We start from the raw sequence: 24,379 nt of genomic DNA on the forward strand, positions 1-24,379 counted from the left end.
GATCTTTGGGCTGCCAGTCAGACTCCTATGTCTCCACCCCTGCAGACCAATGGATGTGCACTGGGACGGGCAGAGGTGCGACGATGCATCCGGCACCCTGCGAGACCCCACGCTTGACCTCTGATTAACAGGAGGTGAGATCACCTCAGGGATGGCCCTGAGCTCCAGAGAAACTATGCAGGCTGGCTAACAGGTACCCAGAGGGATCAGCCTGTCAGCTACAGACTGAAGTCTGTGAATTCTCAAGCAGATAGTTTCAAAAATGTTCCAAGCACTAAATCACCCAAAAAGGGGATGAAATTACATCAAATTAAAAATAATAAAATGAAAATAGCAGAACGAGCACTTCTGAAACATGCGTGTAAAAGGAAAAAACTGAAGGTGGCGCTAGAGAGCCCAGTTAAGTACACAACAGAGGCAGATAGAAAAATCTGGAGTGGATTCCTTCTGCAGCAGCACACGGCTATGGGGAAATAACCCTACTGTCTAGATTAGAATGTCTCACTATTGCGCTGGAAAAATATTTAAAAATATGAGTTTAACAGCAGCATTTATAAGTAGGAGACCATTTTTGGGAAGAAGGAAAATAAGATTTTTAAAAACTTAACCAACTGTTTAAATCACTCACTTTGGGAAAATGGTAGTCATCAGTGCAGATGCATACCCAGGCTTGCAAACACCTTCTGTGAAATTGGCATACTTTGCTGCCAGCTCCACTAATCTGTAAAAAAGAAACAAAAATCAGGACTCAAAACTGCTACTATTGGTACTACTTTTGATCTTATTTCAAATACTTTTCTTTTTGCCTCAAAATAAATGAGCACCACAAAAAAATCATTAAAAATTAGACCTTGAGAAGGTAATTTTTTTTTTTATTCTTTATTCATTTTTAATCTTACATCAAGTGTACAAATAATAAAACATTTGATATTAAATACATCACTTGAATTTCTTTCTAATAATTTTTAACATTATTCCAATAGATTCTAGTATTAGATATTCAGTGATCCAATTGTCAAACTATTTTTACCATTTTTATAATTTCTCTGTCTTTTTTGCATGCAAATGATTTGCATGGAGGTGCAAATCATTTGCATGCAAACTCCTGACTCCATCGTTCAGTGATTGATTCAGGGCAGAGCACTGACTGTAGTGACAGGATAAGCACTGAGGTCAGGGCTTTTTGCGTGTATTACACAAGCAAAATATCTGCTCATTAAAAAAATGAACCCCCCCACTGCTGCTGACGGCCCCTCGACACAAACCCGGCAGCGGCTCCCCCTGACACATACGCAGCAGCCCGACGCAAATGCCGCCGCAGCCCCCCCCCCCGAAAAAGGTAGGAGGTATGCCCACTCTCTCCTGCCATCGGGCCTGGCTCCCGTTCCCCGAAGGAAAAAAAAAAGAAAACACAAACGGCAGGAGGGACGACGAGAAGAGGCAGACAGAGCTGCAAGCAGTCAACGCATGGATGAGGCACTGATGTGAGGAAGAAGGATTCTACTTTGTGCACAACTGGATGACGTTCTGGGGGAAGAGCAAGCTATACAGGAAGGATGGACTCCACCTTAGCGAAAATGGAACGAGGCTACTTGCAAGCAACATCAAGCGAGAAATTGAGAAGTTTTTAAATTAGGAAGAAGGGGAAAGCCGACAGTCGACCAAGAGTTGATGGTTCAGGAAACGGTATACCCAGAGGATACCATGCAGGAAGATTGCGGGGAAGACTCACCGGATCATAGGCAAAACAGAAATCCTGATGGATCGAAAGAGACACAGAGGGAAGGAAATGCAGGAAAGTAACAGGCTGCAAACTTAAGTGTATGTACACGAACGCAAGGAGCCTAAGGAATAAGATGGGGAAATTGGAAGCTATGGCACAAAAAGATAACCTTGACATCATTGGCATCATGGAAGGATACAAGCTATACCACATAGACAGAGTAGGTCAAAAAGGTGGGGGTATTGCTCTATATAGCAAAGAGGGAATTAAGTCTACCAGAGAGAACACGCCGGAAACGAAACATAAGGTAGAGTCTCTAAGGGCCAAAATTCCAGGAACAAATAGAATGGAAGCAAAGATTGGCATCTACTACCGACCCCCAGGGCAGTCCGAAGAAACTGATGGAGAGATGATGGACGAGATTAAACGCAACTGCAAGGGAGGCAAAGCAGTTATCAAGGGCGACTTCAATTATCCGGGGATAGACTGGAACCTAGCCATCTCCAGCTGCAGTAGGGAGACCAAGTTCCAGGATGCTGTAGGCGATTGCTTCCTGGAACAATCTGGCAAGGAAAATACAAGAGGAAATGCAATTTTGGACTTAATTCTAAATGGACTACAAGGACCAGCGCAAGGTGTAGAAGTAGAAGGGACACTGGAAAGCAGTGATCACAATATGATCCACTTCAACCTGGACACGGGGGCAAAACATCGATCCAGAACGACGGCCACGGCACTGAACTTCCGAAAAGGGAATTATGAAGGAATGAAACTCATGGTGGGGAAGAAGATTAAGAAGAGAATTAGCACTGTAAAAACACTAGAGCAAACATGATCCTGTCTTAAAGACACAGTCACCGAGGGGCAAAATCTATATATACCACGTATCAACAAGGGCTCCAAGAGGAAAAAGAACAAGGATCCGGCGTGGTTCACTGTAGCAGTGAAGGAAGCAATCAGAGACAAGAAGACTTCATTTAAGGAATGGAAAAGGTCAATGGATGAAAACTGAATAAAACACAAACAACATCAAAGCAGGTGTCATAAGGCAGTTAGAGAGGCCAAAAGAGACTACAAGGACAAAATAGCCAAGGAAGTGAAAAACTTCAAGCCGTACTTTCGATATATTAAAAGGAAACAACTCGTGAAGGAAGCAGTGGGGCCATTGGATGACCACGGAATAAAGGGAGTGCTAAAGGAGGACAAAGCCATCGCTGATAAACTGTTTTTACCGAAGAGGATATTCACAACATACTGGAAGCAGACAGGCTATACATAAGAACATAAGAAATGCCTCTGCTGGGTCAGACCAGAGGTCCAGCAGTCCGCTCGCGTGGTGGTCCAACAGGTCCAGGACCTGAGTTGTAATCCTCTATCTATACCCTTCTATACCCTTTTCCTTCAGAAAATTGTCCAATCCTTTCTTGAACCCTAATACTGTACTCTGTCCTATCGCGCCCTCTGGAAGCACATTCCAGGTGTCCAGCATCCGTTGGGTGAAGAAAAACTTCCTAGCATTGGTTTTGAATCTGTCCCCTTTCAACTTTTCCAAATGCCCTCTTGTTCTTGTAGTTTTCGAGAGTTTGAAGAATCTGTCCCTCTCCACTTTCTCTATGCCCTTCATGATCTTATAGGTCTCAATCATGTCCCCTCTAAGTCTTTTCTTCTCCAGGGAAAAGAGACCCATTTTTTCCAGTCTCTCAGTGTATGAAAGGTTTTCCATACCCTTTATCAAATGTGTCGCTCTCCTCTGAACCCTCTCGAGTATCGCCATATCATTCTTAAGGTACGGCGACCAATATTGGACGCAGTACTCCATCGCCCGATACAACGGCAGGATAACTTCTTTGGTTCTGGTTGTAATACCCTTCTTGATTATACTTAGCATTCTATTTGCTCTCTTGGCGGCCGCTGCGCACTATGCCGACGGCTTCATTGTCTTATCCACTATTACCCCCAAGTCTCTTTCTTGGGTACTGTCACTCAATAGTATCCCTTCCATCGTATAGCTGTACCACGGGTTTTTGCTTCCTACATGCAAAACTTTACATTTCTCTACATTGAACTTCATCTGCCATCTCGTCGCCCACTCTCCTAGCTTGTTCAGGTCCCTTTGTAATTCTTCGCAGTCCTCTTTTGACCGAGCACCACTAAATAGTTTGATGTCGTCTGCAAATTATATTATTTTGCACTTCGTCCCTGTTTCTATATCATTTATAAGAACATAAGAAGTTGCCTCCGCTGAGGCAGACCAGAAGTCCATCTTGCCCAGCGGTCCGCACCCGCGGCGGCCCATCAGGCCTAATTGCCTGAACAGTGTCCCTGACTAATTATGTAACTGCCTCTAGTCCTCTAATCCTATCCATATAACCTACCTCTACTCCTATCTGTACCTCTCAATCCCTTTGTCCTCCAGGTACCTATCCAATCCTTCTTTGAAGCCCTGTAGCGTGCTCCTGCTTATCACATCCTCCGGTAGCGCGTTCCATGTATCCACCACCCTCTGGGTGAAAAAGAACTTCCTAGCGTTTGTTCTAAACCTTTCCCCTTTCAATTTCTCTGAGTGCCCCCTAGTACTTGTGGTTCCCCATAATTTAAAAATCTGTCCCTGTCTACTCTTTCTATGCCCTTCATGATCTTGAAGGTTTCTATCATGTCCCCTCTAAGTCTCCGCTTTTCCAGGGAGAAAAGCCCCAGCTTCTTCAGTCTGTCAGTATACGAGAGGTCCTCCATGCCCTTTATTAGCTTAGTTGCTCTTCTCTGGACTCTCTCAAGTACCACCATGTTCTTCTTGAGGTACAGCGACCAGTACTGAACACAGTACTCCAGGTGCGGGCGCACCATTGCACGGTACAGTGGCTGGATGACTTCCTTCGTCCTGGACATGACACCCTTCTTAATGATGCCCAACATTCTGTTTGCCTTCCTTGAGGCTGTGGCGCACTGCGCCGACACCTTCAATGATGTGTCTACCATCACTCCCAGGTCTCTTTCAAGGTTACTCACCCCTAGCGGTGATCCCCCCCATTTTGTAAGTGAACATCGGGTTCTTTTTCCCTACATGCATGACCTTGCATTTCTCTATGTTGAAGCTCATTTGCCACTTTTTGGCCCATTCTTCCAGCGCTGTCAGATCTTTTAGGAGATCTTTGCAGTCCTCCGTGTTTTCAACCCTGCTGTATAGTTTGGTGTCATCCGCAAATTTGATAACCTCACATTTTGCTCCTGCCTCCAAGTCGGTAATAAATATATTGAACAGGAGCGGTCCCAGCACCAACCCCTGCGGAACTCCGCTCGTGACCCAATGCCAGTCTGAGTAATGGCCCTTTACTCCAACCCTCTGTTTCCTATCCGCCAGCCAGTTTTTGATCCATCGGTGGACCTCCCCTTGCACCCCGTGAATCCATAACTTCTTTAGCAGTCTTTCGTGTGGTACCTTGTCGAAGGCTTTTTGGAAGTCAAGATAAATGATGTCTATAGATTCCCTTTTATCCACCTGGCTGTTTACCCCCTCAAAGAAGTATAACAAGTTTGTGAGGCATGACCTGCCCTTGCAGAAGCCATGCTGGCTCGGCTTTAGCTGCCCAGTGTTTTCGATGTGTTCCCAGATGCTGTCCTTAATCAGCGCTTCCATCATCTTTCACGGGACCGAGGTCAAGCTCACCGGCCTGTAGTTTCCTGGGTCTCCCCTTGAGCCTTTCTTGAAGATGGGTGTGACATTTGCTATTTTCAAGTCTTCCGGAATCTCTCCAGTTTTTAAGGATAGGTTGCATATTTGCCGAAGTGGCTCAGCTATTTCGTTCCTTAGTTCCTTGAGTACCCTTGGGTGAATGCCGTCCGGACCCGGCGATTTGTCGCTCTTTAGCCTATCTGCCTGAGGACATCCACCTTGCTCACCTCTAGTTGGACCAGATTTTCATCCTGATCTCCTTTTACGATCTCTTCCGGTTCCGGAATGTTGGTTGTGTCCTCCATCGTGAAAACTGAAGTGAAGAACTCGTTTAACCTGTCAGCTATCTCCTTTTCCTCTTTTACCACTCCCTTTCTGTCTCCATCATCCAAAGGTCCCACTTCCTCCCTTACTGGTTGCTTCCCCTTGACGTACCTGAAGAATGATTTGAAGTTTGTTGCTTCCCCCGCCAATCTCTCTTCATATTCTCTTTTTGCCTTCCTAACCACTCGGTGACACTCCTTTTGGTGTTTTTTATGCTCCTTTTGGTTGTCCTCTGATTTGTCTTTCTTCCATTTTTTGAATGATGCCTTCTTGTGGCTTATCGCCTTCTTCACTGCATTTGTTAGCCACACTGGGTTTTTTGCTCTATTTTTTTTGCACCCTTTCCTGAACTTGGGGATGCACAGGTTTTGTGCTTCATGCACCGTGCCCTTGAGTAAGGTCCAGGCTTTTTCTACGGACTCCATATTCCTTGCGGTGTCGTTGAGTTTCTTTCCCACCATTATCCTCATGGCGTCATAATTCCCTTTTTTGAAGTTCAGTGCTGTTGTTGTAGTTCTTTTCACCTTTGATGGACCAATTTCTAGCCTGTACTGGATCGTGTTGTGATCGCTGTTTCCTAGTGGGGCTAGTACTGCCACCTCCTTAGCGGGACCCCCTAGTCCGGTGAAGATTAGGTCAAGAGTGGCATCTCCCCGTGTTGGTTCCGTGACCAGCTGTTCCATGAAACAGTCCCTCGTGACTTCCAGGAATTTGGTCTCCCTCATGCAGTTTGAGTGCCCTATACTCCAGTCTATTCCCGGGTAGTTGAAGTCCCCCATCACCACCACACTTCCGCTTTTGCATACCTGCCCCAGTTCAGCCTCCAGATCCTGGTCAATTTCTTCCGTTTGTCCCGGTGGGCGATAGTACAGACCCAATTTTATGTCTGCTCCAGTTCCTCCGGATAGCTTAACCCATAGTGATTCCAAGTCATCCGCTCTTGCTGTTGTTTCCATCCTGGTTGAAGGTATGGAATCCTTTATATATAGCGCTATTCCTCCACCCTTTTTGTGTGACCTATCTCTCCTGTAGAGTTTGAACCCTGGTAAAGCCACATCCCATTTGTTGTCATCAGTCCACCACGTTTCTGTGTCTCCAATTATGTCTAGGCCCTTTTTGTTGGCTAAAACTTCCAGCTCTCCCAGCCCTAAGGCTCCTAGCATTAGTGTATAGGCAATGCAAGTCCGGGTTGTTCGCCCTACTTGCTGGTATTCTTTGTGGTTTGGCGCTCCTGGTGACTCCCTCATGAGTTGCCAGTCCCCAAGCCTCGTCTCGGTCGTCCTCCTCCTGTGGTGTGTCTGGTTCAGCCTGTTTCCCCATTATTGGTTGTCCCTCTGGATTCCGTTGTTCTCTGTTAGTCCTGATTGCCAATTTCATTTGTGCCCTAGACCCCTGCAATTTGTCCTTAGGTCCTTCTTCAAAAAATTCCCACTCAGCCCTGAGCCCTCTTTTACAGTGACCTTGTTCAATGTCCTTGGCCCTGGGCATCTGCATTGCGTTCTTAGGTCCTTTTCCCAAAATTTACCACTCAGCCCCGATCCCTTTTTTACAATGTCCTTGCTCAATGCCCTTGGCCCTGGGCCCCTGTGTTGCATCCTTAGGTCCTTTGTCCAAAAATTCCCACTCAGTCCCGAGCCCTCTTTTACAATGTCCTTCTCAGTATCCTTATTTGATACTTTTGTCCGATGTGTCAGATTGACTGTCGGCTTTCCCCTCTTCCTCAGTTTAAAGCCAAATCTATGACGCTCTGGACGTTGTGTGCCAGCATCCTCGTCCCAGTCGTGCTCAGATGCAGTCCGTATCTCCTGTAGAGCTTATTCTTTCCCAAGAAAGTTGTCCAGTTCTGAACAAAAAGGAAACCCTCCTCTTCGCACCATCTCCTGAGCCAACCGTTTATTGCTTGTAGTTCACTCTGCCTCCTTGCATCCGCTCTTGGTACTGGCAGGATCTCTGAGAAGGCTATCATTCTTGCCCTCAGTTTCAGTTTCCTCCCCAGGATCCTGAACTGATCGGTTAGTGCAGTCCTCTTGTAGCTCCTCCTGCTGACGTCGTTGGTTCCAACATGGATTACTACAGCTGTCTCCTCCGTCTCGGCCCCATCCAGGATCCTCTCAATTCTGTTGATAATTTATTTTGTATACCACCATACCCAGTGAGTTCTAGGCGATTCACATCAGTTAATCAAAGGTACAAACAATGAAGTCATATATTGAATAGCAGCGGTCCGAGCACCGACCCCTGTGGAACACCACTCGTGACCCTCCTCCAGTCCAAGTAGTGACCCTTCACTCCTACTCTCTGATTCCTACTAGCCAACCAATTCCTGATCCATCTGTGTACGTCTCCTTCCACCCCATGGTTCTTCAGTTTCCGAAGTAGGCGTTCATGGGGTACCTTATCAAAGGCTTTTTGGCAATCTAAATATACGATGTCTATGGGGGTCCCCTTTGTCCATCCGTTTGTTAATTCCTTCGAAGTGAAGTAAGTTCGTTAGGCATGATCTCCCCTTGCAGAAGCCATGTTGGCTTGTGATGAGAAGTTTATTTCTTTCAAAATGCTCATCGATGCTGTCTTTTATCAGTGCTTCCGCCATTTTCCCCGGAACTGAGGTCAGACTCACCGGTCTGTAGTTCCCCGGGTCACCTCTTGATCCCTTTTTAAAGATGGGCGTAACATTGGCTATCTTCCAATCCTCCGGGATCACTCCTCTTTTCAGGGATAGATTGCAAACTTGCTATAGTAGTTCCGCTATTTCCTCCTTAAGTTCTTTCAGAACCCTTGGGTGGATTCCGTCTGGGCCTGGCGATTTGTCAGTTTTTAATTTTTCTAGCTGCCTGCGTATGTCTTTAAGGCTTATTTCCATGGATGTAAGTTTATCTGTTTGGTCTCCTTTGAAGATTTGCTCAGGTTCCGGTATGTTGGATGTTTCCTCTTTTGTAAATACAGACGAAAAGAACATGTTTAGTCTTTCTGCCACTTCTTTCTCCCCCTTCACCACTGCCTTCCTGTCTCCGTCATCCAGCGGTCCCACCTCCTCCCTAGCCGGCTGCTTCCCTTTAACATATCTGAAGAACGGTTTGAAATTTCGTGCTTTCTTGGCTAGCCTTTTTTCATATTCTCTTTTGGCTTTTCTAACCACTCGGTGACATTCTTTTTGATACTTCCTGTGCTCTTTCCAATTCTCCTCAGTTTTGTCCTTTTTCCATTTCCTGAATGAATTCTTCTTATCCCCTATCGCTTTCTTCACTTCTTTGGTTATCCACGCCAGGTCTTTTGTTCGATTCTTTTTGCATCCTTTTCTGAATCTTGGGATATGCAGATTTTGCGCCTTGAATAAAGACCAGGCTTGCTCAGTCTGCCATTTCTTTGAGGTGCTCCTAAGTTTCTTCCTTACCATTACTCTCATCGCTTTGTAGTTTCCTTTCTTGAAGTTAAAAGTTGTCGCTATGGTTCTTTTTCCCTTCGGTATTCCTACTTCAATTTTGAACTTGATCATATTGTGATCGCTGATTCCCAACAGTCCCATTACTTCCACTTCTGGTCGCCGTACATGAAGAAGGACATGGTATTACTCGAAAGCGTCCAGAGAAGAGCGACTAAAATGGTAAAGGGGCTAGAGGAGTTGCCATACAGCAAGAAATTAGAGATACTGGGCCTCTTCTCCCTTGAAAAGAGAGACAGAGGGGACATGATAGAAACATTTAAGATACTGAAGGGAATAGACTTAAGAACATAAGCAGTGCCTCCGCCGGGTCAGACCATAGGTCCATCCTGCCCGGCAGTCCGCTCCCGCAGCGGCCCAAACAGGTCACGACCTGTCTGAATCACCAGAAGGGGCTCCCTTGCCACCTTGGTTTCTCATTGAAGTCCTATCTTCCCATCGTAGTCCTAACCCTCCGGTCTTGCACATGCACGACCTGTTGGGTTTCTATACTTATTACCTGGTTAGCTTTCTATACCTGTGTTACATCCCAGCACCTCTCTCAGTATCCCACGATCCCTTTATCCCTCAGGAATCCGTCCAATCCCTGTTTGAATCCCTTTACCGTACTCTGCCTGATCACTTCCTCCGGTAGCGCATTCCAAGTGTCCACGACCCTTTGGGTGAAAAAAAACTTCCTTGCATTTGTTTTGAACCTATCTCCCTTCATTTTCTCTGAATGCCCCCTCGTACTTGTTGTCCCCTTCAGTCTGAAGAATCTGTCCCTATCCACCCTCTCTATGCCCCTCATGATCTTGAAGGTCTCTATCATATCTCCCCTGAGCCTCCTTTTTTCCAGAGAGAAGAGCCCCAGCCTATCCAACCTCTCAGCGTATGGGCAGTGTTCCAGCCCTTTTACCAGTTTCGTTGCTCTCCTTTGGACTCTCTCAAGTACCGCCATGTCCTTCTTGAGGTGTGGCGACCAATACTGAACGCAGTATTCCAGATGTGGACGCACCATCGCTCGATACAATGGCATGATGACTTCCCGCGTCCTGGTTGTTATGCCCCTCTTTATGATGCCCAGCATCCTGTTGGCTTTTTTCGAGGCTGCTGCGCACTGTGCAGATGGCTTCAGTGATGCATCCACCAGCACACCCAAGTCTCTCTCAAGTCTGCTGTCTCCCAACAATGCCCCCCCCAATTTGTAGTTGAACAACGGGTTCTTTTTCCCTATATGCATGACCTTGCATTTTTCCACGTTAAAGCGCATTTGCCATTTGTTTGCCCAGTCTTCCAGCTTGTCCAGGTCCCTTTGCAGGTCCTCACACTCCTCTCTGGACCTAACTCTACCGCACAGTTTGGTATCATCTGCAAATTTTATAACCTCGCACTTTGCCTCCTTTTCCAGGTCATTGATAAATATGTTGAAGAGTAACGGCCCCAGCACCGATCCCTTGGCACACCGCTCGTGACTCCCCGCCAGTCAGAATATTGGCCCTTCACTCCGACCCTCTGCAGTCTACCCGACAACCAGTGCTTGATCCATCTGTGCACATCCCCTCCCACCCCGTAGTTCCACAGCTTCCTAAGCAGCCTTTCATGTGGCACCTTGTCGAAAGCCTTTTGAAAATCGAGGTAAATGATGTCTATGGGTTCCCCATTGTCCACCCGACTGCTTATTCCCTCAAAGAAGTACAGAAGGTTCGTTAGGCATGACCTTCCCTTACAGAATCAGTGCTGGCTTGTTCTCAGTAGGCCATTCTTCTCGATGTGCTCGCAAATGCCGTCCTTGATCATAGCTTCCACCATCTTCCCTATAATTGAAGTCAGGCTCACCGGCCTGTAGTTCCTGGGGTCACCCCTCGATCCCTTCTTGAAGATAGGTGTGACATTCGCCAATTTCCAGTCCTCTGGTACCTCACCAGTTTTCAAGGATAGGTTGCAAACATGCTGGATTGTGCCCGCTATTTCTTGTCTTAGTTCCTTCAGAACCCTTGGGTGGATCCTGTCCGGGCCCGGTGATTTACCGCATTTTAACCTGTCTATCTGTTTGAGGACATCCTCCTTACTTACCTCTATGTGCTCCAATTTTTCGGCCTGTTCCCCACTCATGAGCTCCTCTGAGTCCGGTATATTAGATGTGTCTTCGCTCGTGAAAACCGGCGAGAAGAACGTGTTCAACCTCTCAGCTACCTCTTTATCCTCCTTAATCACTCCCTTCCTAACCCCATCGTCCAACGGCCCCACCTCCTCTCTCGCTGGTCGCTTCCCCTTTACGTAACTGAAGAATGCCTTGAAGTTTTTCGCCTCCCTGGCCAGCCCCTCTTCGTATTCCCCTTTCGCTTTTCTAACCTCTTGGTGGCATTCCTTTTGTCATTTCCTGTGCGCCTGGTGATTTTCCTCCGTTGGGTCCTTTTTCCATCTCCGGATGGATACTTTTTTGTCATTTATTGCCCTCTTTACTTCAGTTGACATCCAAACCGGGTCCTTTGATCTCTTGTTCTTGCAGCCTTTCCTGAAACAGGGGACGTACAATCTTTGTGCTTCCTGCAGGGTGTCCCTGAATAGGGTCCAGGCGCTTCCCACAGTCTCCATCCTAAAGATGTTTCTGAGCTTCCTCCCCACTATTTCCCTCATAGCAACATAGTTCCCTTTCTTGAAGTTGAGCGCAGTTGTTGTGGTCCTCCTTACTATGGGTGTCCCCCTTTCTAATGTGAATCTTATCACGTTGTGATCACTGTTGCCTAGTGGTCCTCCCACTTCTACCCCTCTTGCAGGCCCCCCTAATCCGTTTAGGTTGAGGTCAAGAGTAGCACCCCCTCGAGTCGGTTCTTTGACTAGTTGCTCCATGAAGCAGTCCCTCACAGCTTCTACAAATCCTGTTTCCCTAGTGCAGTTGGAGTGACCCGTACTCCAGTCTATTCCCGGGTAGTTGAAGTCCCCCATCACTGTTACACTTCCAGTCCTGCATTCCTGTCTCAATTCCGCTTCCAAGTCGTGTCCGACTCCTTCTGGCGTACCAGGTGGGAGATAGTACAGCCCCAGTTTTATGCCTGCACCCTTGTTTCCCGGCAATTTGACCCATAGCGATTCCAGCCCCTCTGCCTTCGTTGCCATATCCATCCCGACCGAGTGGATAGAGTCCTTTATATATAGTGCTATGCCTCCCCCCTTCTTGTGGGTCCTGTCCCTCCTGTAGAGCTTGTACCCCGGCAGCGCCACATCCCATTGATTTTCCTCTGTCCACCAGGTTTCTGCAATTCCAATTATATCTAGGTCCTCCCCCTTGGCCACGACTTCTAGTTCACCCATCTTGGCCATGAGGCTTCTTGCATTTGCGTATAAGCACCGCAGGTCTCGTAGGTCCCGTCGTTTTTCCTCCACCTCTGCATTTACCTGGGCCGCCTGCCCTTGGATTTCGGGCAGTTCTCCCGTTCCCTGTGCTTCTGCTTTGCCCTCAGCCTTTACCCTCTTAGCTTTCAGCTTCCCCACATTCCCGCCACCCCACTTCCCCGCTTTTCCTCTGGGTTTTCTAGCCCTACCGGCCCCCTCCTGGGCTATCATCCCTTGAGCCTCTGTTTGATCCCCCTCGCCTTGTGGTACCTCTATATTGCCCTCAGCTTTCGCCCTCGTGCCACCCAGTCCCCCTGTGTCTCCATGCCCCTTAGTCTTCTCCCAGCAAGCTCCCTTTACCTGATGTTTCCCTCGCTGTCTGATCATAAGATCCTCCGGTCCCTCTGCTTCCTCCCTGCAGTCAGCCCGTTCAGCATCTGTTCTGGATACTGTTGTCCGAAGGGTCAACATCAGATCAGCTGTCGGCTTTCCCCCTCTCCTCAGTTTAAAGCCCTCTCGATCTCCTTCCTCATATTGGCTGCCAGTAGTCTAGTTCCCGCTGTGCTCAGGTGCAGGCCGTCCCGCCGGTAGAGCTTGCTTTTTCCCCAGAAGGACGTCCAGTTCCTCACAAAGTGGAAGCCCTCCTCCTGGCACCATCTCCTCAACCATGCATTCACAGCCTGGAGGTCTGCCTGCCTCTTTGCATCTGCTCTCGGTACAGGCAGGATCTCCGAGAATGCTATCCTCCGTGTGCTCCGCTTCAGCTTTTGTCCCAGGACCCTGAACTGGTCATTCAGTGTGGCCATGCTGAAGTTCCTCCGGCTCACATCATTCGTTCCGACGTGGATTATTACCACAGTCTCCTCTGTCTCTGCTCCGTCCAGGATCCTCTCGATCCTATCAGTGATGTCTCGTGTCTTGGCCCCTGGGAGACAAGTCACTAGCCGGTCCTCCCTTCCTCCAGCTACGTGACTGTCTACCTCTCTCAAGATCGAGTCTCCCACCACAATAGCAGACTTCCCTTTCCTCAGCAACCTCCTCTGCCTCAGGTCTGTGTCCTTGGTGTAGTGCGGTGTCTCTCCCTCGGGGTCCCGGTGAGTCGCGGTCTCCTCCTCTTGCGTGGTTCCTCTGCTAGGTCCTTCCCCGGTGTCGCCTTGTGGATCCTGGGTCTCATCTGCCGACATCCGTCTGTGCAGCTGCTGGTCCTGTTCCTCTACCTTCCTATAGGCCTCCTCGATGAATCTCTCGAGGTCTCTCACCTGGTCCACAATGGGGCCTGCTCCGTCTGTGTTCTGGATTGACCAGCTCGTCTCCTCTGTGGTGCGCAGTCCCTCCAGTTCCTGGACCCTGACCCTCAATCTGCCGACCTCCATCCTCAGGCTTTCCAGTTCCTGACACCGACTGCATATGTACTCCCGCCTTCCCAAGGGGAGGTAGTCGTACATATTGCACTCTGTGCAGTATACCGGAAAGTACCTCTGGGATCCTGGGTCCTCCATCGCTCTCGTAAAGTGCTGGTGTGCTCCTGCTGATTGGAGCCTGTTATTTTGTTAGCTTCAGAATCCAACTGTCGTCACTGCAGGCGCTTCACAAAGGCGCGCCGAACGGCTGAGCGCCGTTGGCGCTGTGCTCTTTTAAATGTTCCCTTTCGGTCAGGGAGGGGGGCGGAGCAGGGCTCCCACGCTGCCTGTCTTCGGGAACAATCTGGATACGCTGTCTCCCGCTGGTGGCCTGAAAGGGGGCCCGGCTGGCTGCTGTGCTCTTTTAGATGTTCCCTTTCGGTCAGGGAGAGGGGCGGAGCAGGGCTCCCACGCTGCCTCTCTTCGGGAACAATCTGGATACGCTGTCTCCCGCTGGTGGCCTGAAAGGGGGCCCGGCTGGCTGCTGTGCTCTTTTAGATGTTCCCTTTCGGTCAGGGAGAGGGGCGGAGCAGGGCTCCCACGCTGCCTCTCTTCGGGAACAATCTGGATACGCTGTCTCCCGCTGGAGACTTAGTAGATAAAGACAGGTTGTTCACCCTCTCCAAGGTAAGGAGAACGAGAGGGCACTCTCTAAAGTTAAAAGGGGATAGATTCCGTGGGTTATCTCTGGGTGCTGCTCATTTTAAAATCGCAGTATTTGCTAATGATCTTTTAGTATTTTTGACTGAACCCCAGCAATCGTTGCACACACTACTGGAGAGTTTACGTGAATATGGAGATTTCTCTGGTTTTACACTGAACTTGGGGAAGTCGGAGGCCTTGGCTTTTTCGGAATATCTTAAGGGGCTTTTTTTGGAGGGGGGACTTCCCGTTACGATGGGCTGGGTCTTCTTTTCGGTACCTGGAGGTTTGGCTGACTATGGATCTGTGTCGACTTTATTGTATTAATGTAGATAAACTGCTGGTTGATACTAAACAGCTTCTGGTTAAATGGAAGGCTCTTCCGCTTTCCCTATTAGGTAGGATCCACCTTTTTCGTATGGTTTTATTCTGCCCTGGCATTCTTCTGCCGTGATAAAGCCATGATGGGGTATGTGCTGCCAACGATGCACTTTGTTATAAAGGTACTGTATTTCAGTTTCATGGTCAGGGTTTGGATGGGTGAGAGAGATGGAAGGGTCGTGGGGGGAGCGCTGCTGCTGCCGGCGACTAGGGCTTATTTTGGGGGGTAGGGCTTATATTAAGACCTACCCTGAAAATGATGCTAGGGCTTATTTTCGGGGTAGGTTTTATTTTTGGAGAAACACGGTAGTATATAGTTAAAAGGTTACAATTTACACTATATTAGCCATAATTTCAGTACATGTTTCCGATACAAGTTTTTTCTGACTAGATATATATTTAGGGTCTAATACTAATTTACAGTTTACTGGTTAATATAATTTACCCTGGTTATTCTACAGTACAAGTTTTATGCTAATTGACAAACAGACAGTTTAGTTTATAGGTTGGATTTGCCATAGGTATAATACCAGATTTTACCTTATAAGCTTTCCATAGGTGACATAACAGTTTCTGGTACCAATGTACATTTCTTTGTAGTCCATCAGTCAAGGGCAGGGGCTAGGTGAAGAGGTATGTTTTTATTGCTTTCTTAAAGTTGAGGAGTCCTTCAAGGGATCTGATCTGTAGGGGCAGTCGATTCCAGTGGCTCGGTATGTAGTGGGAGTAGGAACGTTGTTTGGCGGTTTGCAGTTGCAGGGCACGACCAGGTGACATTTTGAGGTGTATTTCAGCCTGGGAGCGGAGAGACCGGTTCTATACATACGGAGGAATCTTAGCCATCACATTACTGCATCCAAAATGGCTAGTTTTCTTTTTTTAATATTCTTTATTCATTTTTAAAAATATTATCATTACAGCACAATATACTTAACTAGTCTTTAAGCCCTTTACATTAACGGGTGCTAGAAAGCAGCCCCCTTTCCCTCTCCCCCTCCAGTTCCTCCCTAACTGTCTATCCTTGGCCCCCCTTATGTCTTCCCCCCCTAAGCAAAATGATCTGCCTCCCAGCACACCCCACCCTCTGAAGCAGCCCCCTTTCTCTCTACCCCTCCAATTCCTCCCTGACAGTGTCTCCGTGGCCCCCCTTCTGTCTCCCCTCCCAAGCAAAGCTGTCTGCCTCCCAGCACACCCCTCCCCCCCAAAGCAGACCCCTTTCCCTCTACCCCTCCAATTCCTCCCTGACTGTCTTTCCGTGGCCCCCCATTTTGTTTCCCCTCCAAGCAAAGCTGTCTGCCTCCAAGCACACCCCTCCCCCAAAGCAGGCCCCTTTCCCTCTCCCGCTCCAGTTCCTCCCTGTCTCTCTGTGGCCCCCCTTCTGTCTCCCCTCCCAAGCAAAGCTGTCTGCCTCCCAGCACACCCCTCCCCCCCAAAGCAGACCCCTTTCCCTCTACCCCTCCAATTCCTCCCTGACTGTCTTTCCGTGGCCCCCCATTTTGTTTCCCCTCCAAGCAAAGCTGTCTGCCTCCAAGCACACCCCTCCCCCAAAGCAGGCCCCTTTCCCTCTCCCGCTCCAGTTCCTCCCTGTCTCTCTGTGGCCCCCCTTCTGTCTCCCCCCCCAAGCAAAACTGTCTGCCTCCAAGCACAGCCCTTCCCCAAAGCAGGCCCCTTTCCCTCTCCCGCTCCAGTTCCTCCCTGTCTCTCTGTGGCCCCCCTTCTGTCTCCCCCCCCAAGCAAAACTGTCTGCCTCCAAGCACAGCCCTTCCCCAAAGCAGGCCCCTTTACCTCTTCCGCTCCAGTTCCTCCCTGTCTCTTCGTGGCCCACCCAATTTTCTCTTCTCGCGGTCTGGCCGGCTACCCTTCATTGGGACATATGTTTTGGACCTGCCCCAAAATTCAACAGTTTTGGACATATCTTGGTCATTATACTACGATGCTTTGGAGAAGGCGATGGCTTCCGCAACCGAGAGCTCTATTCGGATATTATAATATAGCCACTCCTAAACCTAAAGGAATGACAGCTTTTATCACTAGAGTGCTTTTGATGGGAAAGAAAGCAATTCTTACTAACTGGTTATCCCGAGATCCTCCTTCTAATGCTCAATGGAGAGCCTTGATGATAACTCATGCTACGCTGGAGCGAAGATCGGTGGGAGACTTTGAATATGGGCCGGGTCGTGGATTTCGTCAGACCTGGGAATATTTCTGGCAGGATCTCACACCATATGCTCGAAGTAGACTCTTGAATCAATAGATTTACTTTTCACTCTCAATTTTTCTGTGGCATTGGACTCTTGGGGTGGGGAGGGAGGGAAGGGAGGGAGGGGGAGTGTATTAAATATTATTTCCTGACTATGCTATTTGTTTTATTTGTTATTTGTTGAAATAAAAACATTTGAACATAAACAAAAGTTTGTTATTTTTTGCCGAAATTTGACTTTTTGCCCTCATAGATGTTCCAAATAAAATGGTATCATATGATAATGCCATTGGATTTTCTAATAAATTATTAACCTGACCCAAATCGATCTCCAGAATTTTAGTATCAAAGGACAATAGTATAGTAAATGATCCAATGTCCCAACTTCCAGATGACAATGCCAGCATCTATTAGATTTGGAACTATCTACTCTATACAAACGAACTGGGGTCCAAAATAGAAACATAGAAAGTGATGGCAGAAAAAGGCCGAGGCCTATCGAGTCTGCCCACTCCATTGACTCACCCCCCTATTTAATCGCTCTCCGATGACCTTTCCCTCGTAGAGATCCGACATGAGCATCCCATCTGTTCTTAAAATCTGGCACGCTGCTGGCCTCGATCACCTGTACTGGGAGCTTATTCCAGCTGTCAACCACTCTTTCAGTGAAGAAGTATTTCCTGGTGTCGCCATGAAACTTCCCGCCCTTTATTTTCAGCGGGTGTCCTCTTGTGGCCGAGGGTCCTTTAAGAAGGAAAATATCATCTTCTACCTTGATATGACCCAGTGACATACTTAAACGTCTCAATCATGTCTCCTCTTTCCCTACGTTCTTCGAGAGAGTATAGCCGCAATTCGTTCAGCCTTTCTTCGTATGATAGATCTTTGAGCCCTGAGACCATCCTGGTGACCATTCGCTGTACCGACTCGACTCTCAGCACATCTTTATGGTAATGTGGCCTCCAGAATTGTACGCAGTACTCCAGATGAGGCCTCACCATGGTTCTGTACAAAGGCATTAGGACGTCTGACTTCCGACTAACAAAGCTTCTCCGGATACAATCCAGCATCTGCCTAGCACTGGATGAAGCCTTCTCCACTTGATTGGCCGTTTTCATGTCTTCACTGATGTTCACCCCCAAATCCCATTCTGCTGTAGTTCTTGCTAAGGTTTCACCATTTAATGTGTACGTTCTGCACGGATTATTGTTGCCAAGGTGCATGACCTGGCATTTGTTAGCGTTGAAGTTAAGCTACCAGGTCGAGGACCAAAGTTCCAATAAAAGCAGGTCTTGCGTCATGCTGTTGGACAGACTGCCGTTACTTACAATGTTACATAGTTTGGCATCATCGGCGAATAATGCTATTTTACCTTGAAGCCCCTGAGTCATGTCTCTTACGAATATGTTGAAAAGGATCGGGCCCAAGACCGAGCCCTGCAGCACCCCACTGGTCACCTCCGACGTTTTAGAGATGGTACTATTAACCACCACCCTCTGAAGTCTACCACTCAGCCAATCGTGGACCCATGCTGTAAGTGTTTCATCTAATCCCATCGATTTCATCTTGCTCAATAGCCTGCGGTGGGGGACGCTATCAAAGGCTTTGCTGAAGTCCAAGTACATGATCTCCAGGGATTCTCCCAAATCTAATTTCCTTGTTACCCAGTCAAAGAAACTGATGAGATTGGATTGACAGAACCTACCCTTGGTGAATCCATGTTGGTGGGGATCGCGTAGTTCCTCCTCGTCTAGTATTATGTCTAATTTGCGTTTGATGAGTGTTTCCATGAGTTTACTCACTACCGATGTGAGACTCACCGGTCTGTAATTCGCAGCCTCTGTCCTGCAACCCTTTTTGTACAGAGGAACGACGTTAGCTGTTTTCCAGTCCAAGGGCACTATTCCCGTGCTCAAGGACAGATTGAAGAGTATGGATAACGGTTCCGCTAGGACGTCCCTGAGCTCACTGAGCACTCTGGGATGTAGATTGTCCAGCCCCATTGTTTTGTTCACCTTGAGTCTTGATAATTCATCGTAGACGTCTCCGGAAGTAAACTCAAAATCCCGAAACGGGTGTTCTGAACTTTGCTTTGCCTGCAACCGTGTGCCTCACAGGTGAAGACCGAGCAGAAGTATTCATTTAGTAGTTCGGCTTTGTCTGAATCTGATTCTACATACTTCCCATCTGATTTCCTAAGGCGCACTATCCCATCAGTGTTTCTTTTTCTGTCACTAATATACCTGAAGGAGGATTTGTCGCCCTTCTTGATGTTCCTTGCTAGGTTTACCTCAGCTCGATGCTTGGCCTCTCTGACTGCCGCTTTCACCGCTGTAGATTTGGCCATGTATTCCAATTTAGCCTCCCTTGTCTCTGAATGTTTGTAGGAAATGAATGCTAATTTCTTTTCTTTAACGAGATCTGAGATCTGTGGTGAACCATTGGGGTCTATTGTTTCTTTGCCGTTTGCTTGCTGATTTTATGTATCGGTTCGTTGCACTACATGTAAGGTAGATTTCAAGGTTGACCACATATCCTCCACATTATCAGCCACAGCTTGGATTTGTAGTGCGTGATGGACGAAATCTCCCATGTGTTTGAAGTCAGCGCCTCGAAAGTTGAGTACTCTTGTTGTCGTGCTTGATCTAGTGAAATCTTTCTTGAGGTTGAACCATACCATGTTGTGGTCACTGGAGGCTAACTTATCGCCTACCGAGACCTCCGATACGCTTTCTCCATTGGTGAGTACCAGGTCCAGTATTGCCTGTGCCCTAGTGGGCTCCAATACCAGTTGTTTGAGTTGTGCTCCTTTAATGGTGAATAATAGCCTTCTGCTGGTTGTCGCTGTGGTCTGCTGGTTGTCACTGTAAGCGTGTTCCAATCTGCATCCGGCATGTTGAAGTCCCCTAGCAGTACAGTGTCCCCCCTTAAAGTGATATTCTCTATGTTTTGGATTAATTCTATGTCTTTGTTTTCCAGCTGTCTTGGTGGTCTGTATATTACACCAAGATACAGACACTTTTCTTTGCCTCTGGCTAGGTTTACCAAGAGGGATTCCCGGAGTACTTGACCTCCGTGATTCTCATAGTTTTAATGTCCTCCCTAGTGTATAGCGCTACCCCTCCTCCTAACTTGCTCTCTCTGTCTTGACGAAGTAAGTTGTAACCCGGTATAGCCATATCCCACCCATGAGAGTCCATGAACCAACTTTCGGAAATCGCCACCACATCTAGGTCAGCATTTATTATCTCGGTCTCCAGTTCCAGGATTTTATTGCCTAAACTGTGTGCATTGACATACATAGCCCTCCATGCCTTGTGATTGCTAGGACCCTGTGGGGAGTTTCCCATCCGAGTTAGTTTGCCCCCTAATGAATTGTTTGCAATGTGAGTACTTACCTCGGACTTGGTATTGTATGTAATAAGAAAAGCCATGTTTGTCTCATAGATGCAGACATTGTACATCTCAACTTTCAAGACTAAATTTGTGGCCACTGATATGCAGTAATTTGATGCTTTATCTTAATGCTCCAAATGTCACGCAGACCATTTTTGGGTTTCTTATTCAAAAATCCAGATATTAATTTATACCACTGTTTTCCATTTTCCCTATTAATAGCCATGCACTAATGTTGCCTATTTTGTAGGCAGTAAGGGCCCCCATGATAATCCTGCATTAATCCTTAAAAGATATACTGAGAATGTAACTTGAAGAACAAATATCACAACTGACCAAGAAAAGCAGCCATAGGCAAACAGGAAAATCACCACTAGATTCAACTTACAATCTGGAGTCCAACTTCAACAGGAAACCCAGGTGATCATATTCTGAAAAACAAAACCATGAAAGAGCTTTTGATTAATTATTAAGTAACTAGTGCTAGAATATATGTCTGTCTGTCTGTCTTTCTTTCTGTCTCTCTCCCTGCCCCTGTCTCTTTCTTTCTTTCTTTCTTTCTGTCTCTCTCCCTGGCCCCCTTTGTCTGTCTGTGTTTCTATCTCTCTCCCTGCCCCTGTCTCTTTCTTTCTTTCTCTCTCTCCCCCTCCCGCTGTCTGACTTTCTTTCTGTCTGTCTCTCTCCCTGGCCCCCTTTGTCTGTCTGTATTTCTGTCTCTCTCCCTTCCCGCTGTCTTTCTTTCTCGTTCGCTGCTTGCCTGTCTTTCTGTCTCTCTCCATGGTCCCCTGCCTGCCTTTCTTTGTCTTTCTCTATGGCCCCCTTCTGTCTCCTCCCCCAAGCAAACCAAGATTGCTCTTTGCCTCCCAGCCCACACCTACCCCCAAAGCAAGTTCACTCCCTGGCCCCCCTTTCCCTCTCCCTCACCCCCACTTCCCTGTGCAGCAGCAGTATTTCCCTCCCACCCTTCTCTGTGCAGCAGTAGCATTTTTCTCACCCCCCACTTCCCTGTGCAGCAGCAGCATTCCCTCCCCCTCCATTTCTCTGTGCAAATCACGTAATCGTGTATGTGCAGAGGTCGGGGAAAGGTCGGATTAGATACCAGCAAGGGTCCTCCCCACCCCACTTGGTTGTGAAAGATCAATCGGCTCAGTTTCGCGCCCAACGTTGACAGGAAAGCTCTTTCTTCCGATCGCAGCAGCTGTTGGCGGGAGGAGGGGGGGAAGGGTTTTCCTGAGGTGAGCAGTGTTTATCCCTCTCTGGACAACAGCATCATTCGAAGTTCCCAGGCTTCAGGAAAAAGGTGGTATTTCCATGATGGGATTTTAAAGGATGCCGCCGCCTCCTTCTCTCCCCGATGTCAGCTCCGAACGAGCGCACGCGCTCCGAACGTGTGCACGCACCGCATCCTTTAACATTCTGCCAGCCACGGAGCTACAGTCGCACGGAGCCACAAAAAATGAAGTGCGCATGCACCCTAAGGGTATTATTATAGAGGATTCCTAGACATGCAACATGACATAAACATGCTCGAGAAATGGGCTGCGACATAGCAAATGAGGTTTAATGTGGATAAGTGTAAGGTGATGCATGTCGGCAGCGAAAAGGGTGAACAGAATGCTAGGAATGATTAGGGATGGGAGGGATGTTATTGAATGAGAGTACCCAAGAGAGGGACTTGGGGGTAATGGTGGACATGTCAATGAAGCCGACGGCACAGTGCGCAGCAGCCGCTAAGAGAGCGAATAGAATGCTAGGTATAATCAAGAAGGGTATTACAGCCAGGACGAAAGAAGTTATCCTGCCGCTGTATCGGGCGATGGTGCGCCCACACCTGGAATACTGTGTCCAGTTTTGGTCGCCATACCTTAAGAAGGATATGGTGTTACTTGAGAGAGTTCAGAGAAGAGCGACACGTCTGATAAAAGGGATGGAAAACCTTTCATACGCTGAGAGATTGGAGAAACTGGGTCTCTTTTCCCTGAAGAAGAGGAGACTTAGAGGGGATATGATAGAGACTTATAAGATCATGAGGGGCATAGAGAGAGTAGAGAGGGACAGATTCTTCAAACTTTCAAAAAATAAAAGAACAAGAGGCCATTCGGAAAAGTTGAAAGGGGACAGATTCAATACAAATGCCAGGAAGTTCTTCTTTACTCAATGTGTGGTGGACACTTGGAATGCGCTTCCAGAGGACGTTATAGGGCAGAATACAGTACTGGGATTTTAAGAGAGGATTGGACATTTTCCTGCTGGAAAAGGGAATAGAAGGGTATAAATAGAGGATTACTGCTCAGGTCCTGGACCTGTTGGGCCGCCGCGTGAGCGGACTGCTGGGCAAGATGGACCTCAGGTCTGACCCAGCAGAGGCATTGCTTATGTTCTTATGAAGATGGGGGGTCACAAACAGATCGGAGAAGGTTATCATGCTGCTGTACCGGGCCATGGTACACCCTCACCTGGAATACTGCATCCAGTTCTGATCGCTGTACATGAAGAAGAACACGATACTACTCGAAAGGGTCCAGAGAAGAGCAACTAAAATGGTTAAGGGGCTGAAGAAGTTGCCGTACAGTGAGAGATTAGAGAAACTGGGCCTCTTCTCCCTTGAAAAGAGGAGACTGAGAGGGGACATGATTGAAACATTCAATGTAATGAAGGGAATAGACAGATAAGGACAGATTGTTTACCCTCTCCAAGGTAGGGAGAACGAGAGGGCACTCTCTCAAGTTACGTACAAACGTAAGGAAGTTCTTCTTCACTCAGAGAGTGGTGGAAAACTGGAATGCTCTTCCAGAGGCTGTTATAGGGGAAAACACCCTCCAGGGATTCAAGACAAAGTTGGACAAGTTCCTGCTAAAATGGAACGTACGCAGGTAGGGCTGGTCTTGGTTAGGTCACTGATCTTTGACCTAGGGGCTGCCGCGTGAGCGGACTGCTGGGCACAATGGACCACTGGTCTGACCCAGCAGCGGCAATTCTTATGTTTTTATGTACAAATGGGCTGCTCCTTATGCCTATCGGAGACAGAAACGAGAATATAAACATAGTAGATGTCTGACCTAACCTACCTAGATTATCATCCTTTCTTCCTTTAACAAAAAAGGAGGGTAGGCTTTTTAACCTGGTTATCTGGATTAAGGGAACAAAAAGCTGCTTACCCAATGTACCCATTAACTCAGCCCCTGCACCTACACACATACCCAATGCACCCTCTCTCAACACTTGCATCCACAGATATACAAGCACAAAAGGGATCCAGTCACATACATAACACAGAGACAATTCATACACAAAGGTAGAACAAATATAGAAGAGACTGAGGAAGTGAAGGAACTGAGAAAGACAGGGATAACCCTGGGTGGGGAAGGTGATTATACACAGGGGAAATGGATGAATGATTGAGTCTGGGGGGACAGAGTGATGGGTAAACACGGATTGGACCGTGTAGGGTCCCATTCACCCTTTGGTACTATACCATCTCTACATTACAAAGACTAGAGGACACTTGAAATTACAGGGAAATACTTTTAAAACCAATAGGAGGAAATAATTTTTTCATTCAGAAACTAGTTAAGCTCTGGAATGTGTTACCACATCCTCTGACAAGAGGGGTTAATGTAGCTGGTTTAAAAACAAGAAATGGACAGGTTCCTGGAGGAAAAGTCCATAAACTGCTGTTGAGACAGACAAAGGAGAAGCCACTGCTTGCCCTGAATTGGTGGCATGGAATGCTGCTACTATTTGGGGTTTTGCCAGGAACTTGTGACTTGGATTGGCTTCTGTGAAGATGGGATACTGGGCTAGATGGACCATTGGTCTGATCCAGTAAGGCTTTTCTTATTTAATTATGATACAATACTCATCACCAGCAGAAGCAAAGAAGATA

At 47.5% G+C, this 24,379-nt stretch overlaps 1 protein-coding gene across 4 annotated transcripts in view; it reads right to left on the bottom strand.

Annotated features, from left to right (window-relative positions):
• The window catches only part of ST3GAL3 (ST3 beta-galactoside alpha-2,3-sialyltransferase 3), a 314,095-nt gene that overhangs the window by 230,103 nt on the left and 59,613 nt on the right, over positions 1–24,379 (bottom strand). For all 4 annotated transcript variants that reach the window (XM_033916726.1, XM_033916725.1, XM_033916727.1 and 1 more), the window contains 2 exons: positions 20,882–20,924; positions 629–721 (listed from right to left, as the gene is read on the bottom strand). In XM_033916726.1, coding sequence (XP_033772617.1) covers positions 629–721; positions 20,882–20,924 — 136 coding nt within the window. The remainder of the gene's footprint in view (positions 1–628; positions 722–20,881; positions 20,925–24,379) is intronic.

Source organism: Geotrypetes seraphini, chromosome 12, assembly GCF_902459505.1.
Source record: "Geotrypetes seraphini chromosome 12, aGeoSer1.1, whole genome shotgun sequence".
Lineage (NCBI taxonomy): Eukaryota > Metazoa > Chordata > Amphibia > Gymnophiona > Dermophiidae > Geotrypetes > Geotrypetes seraphini.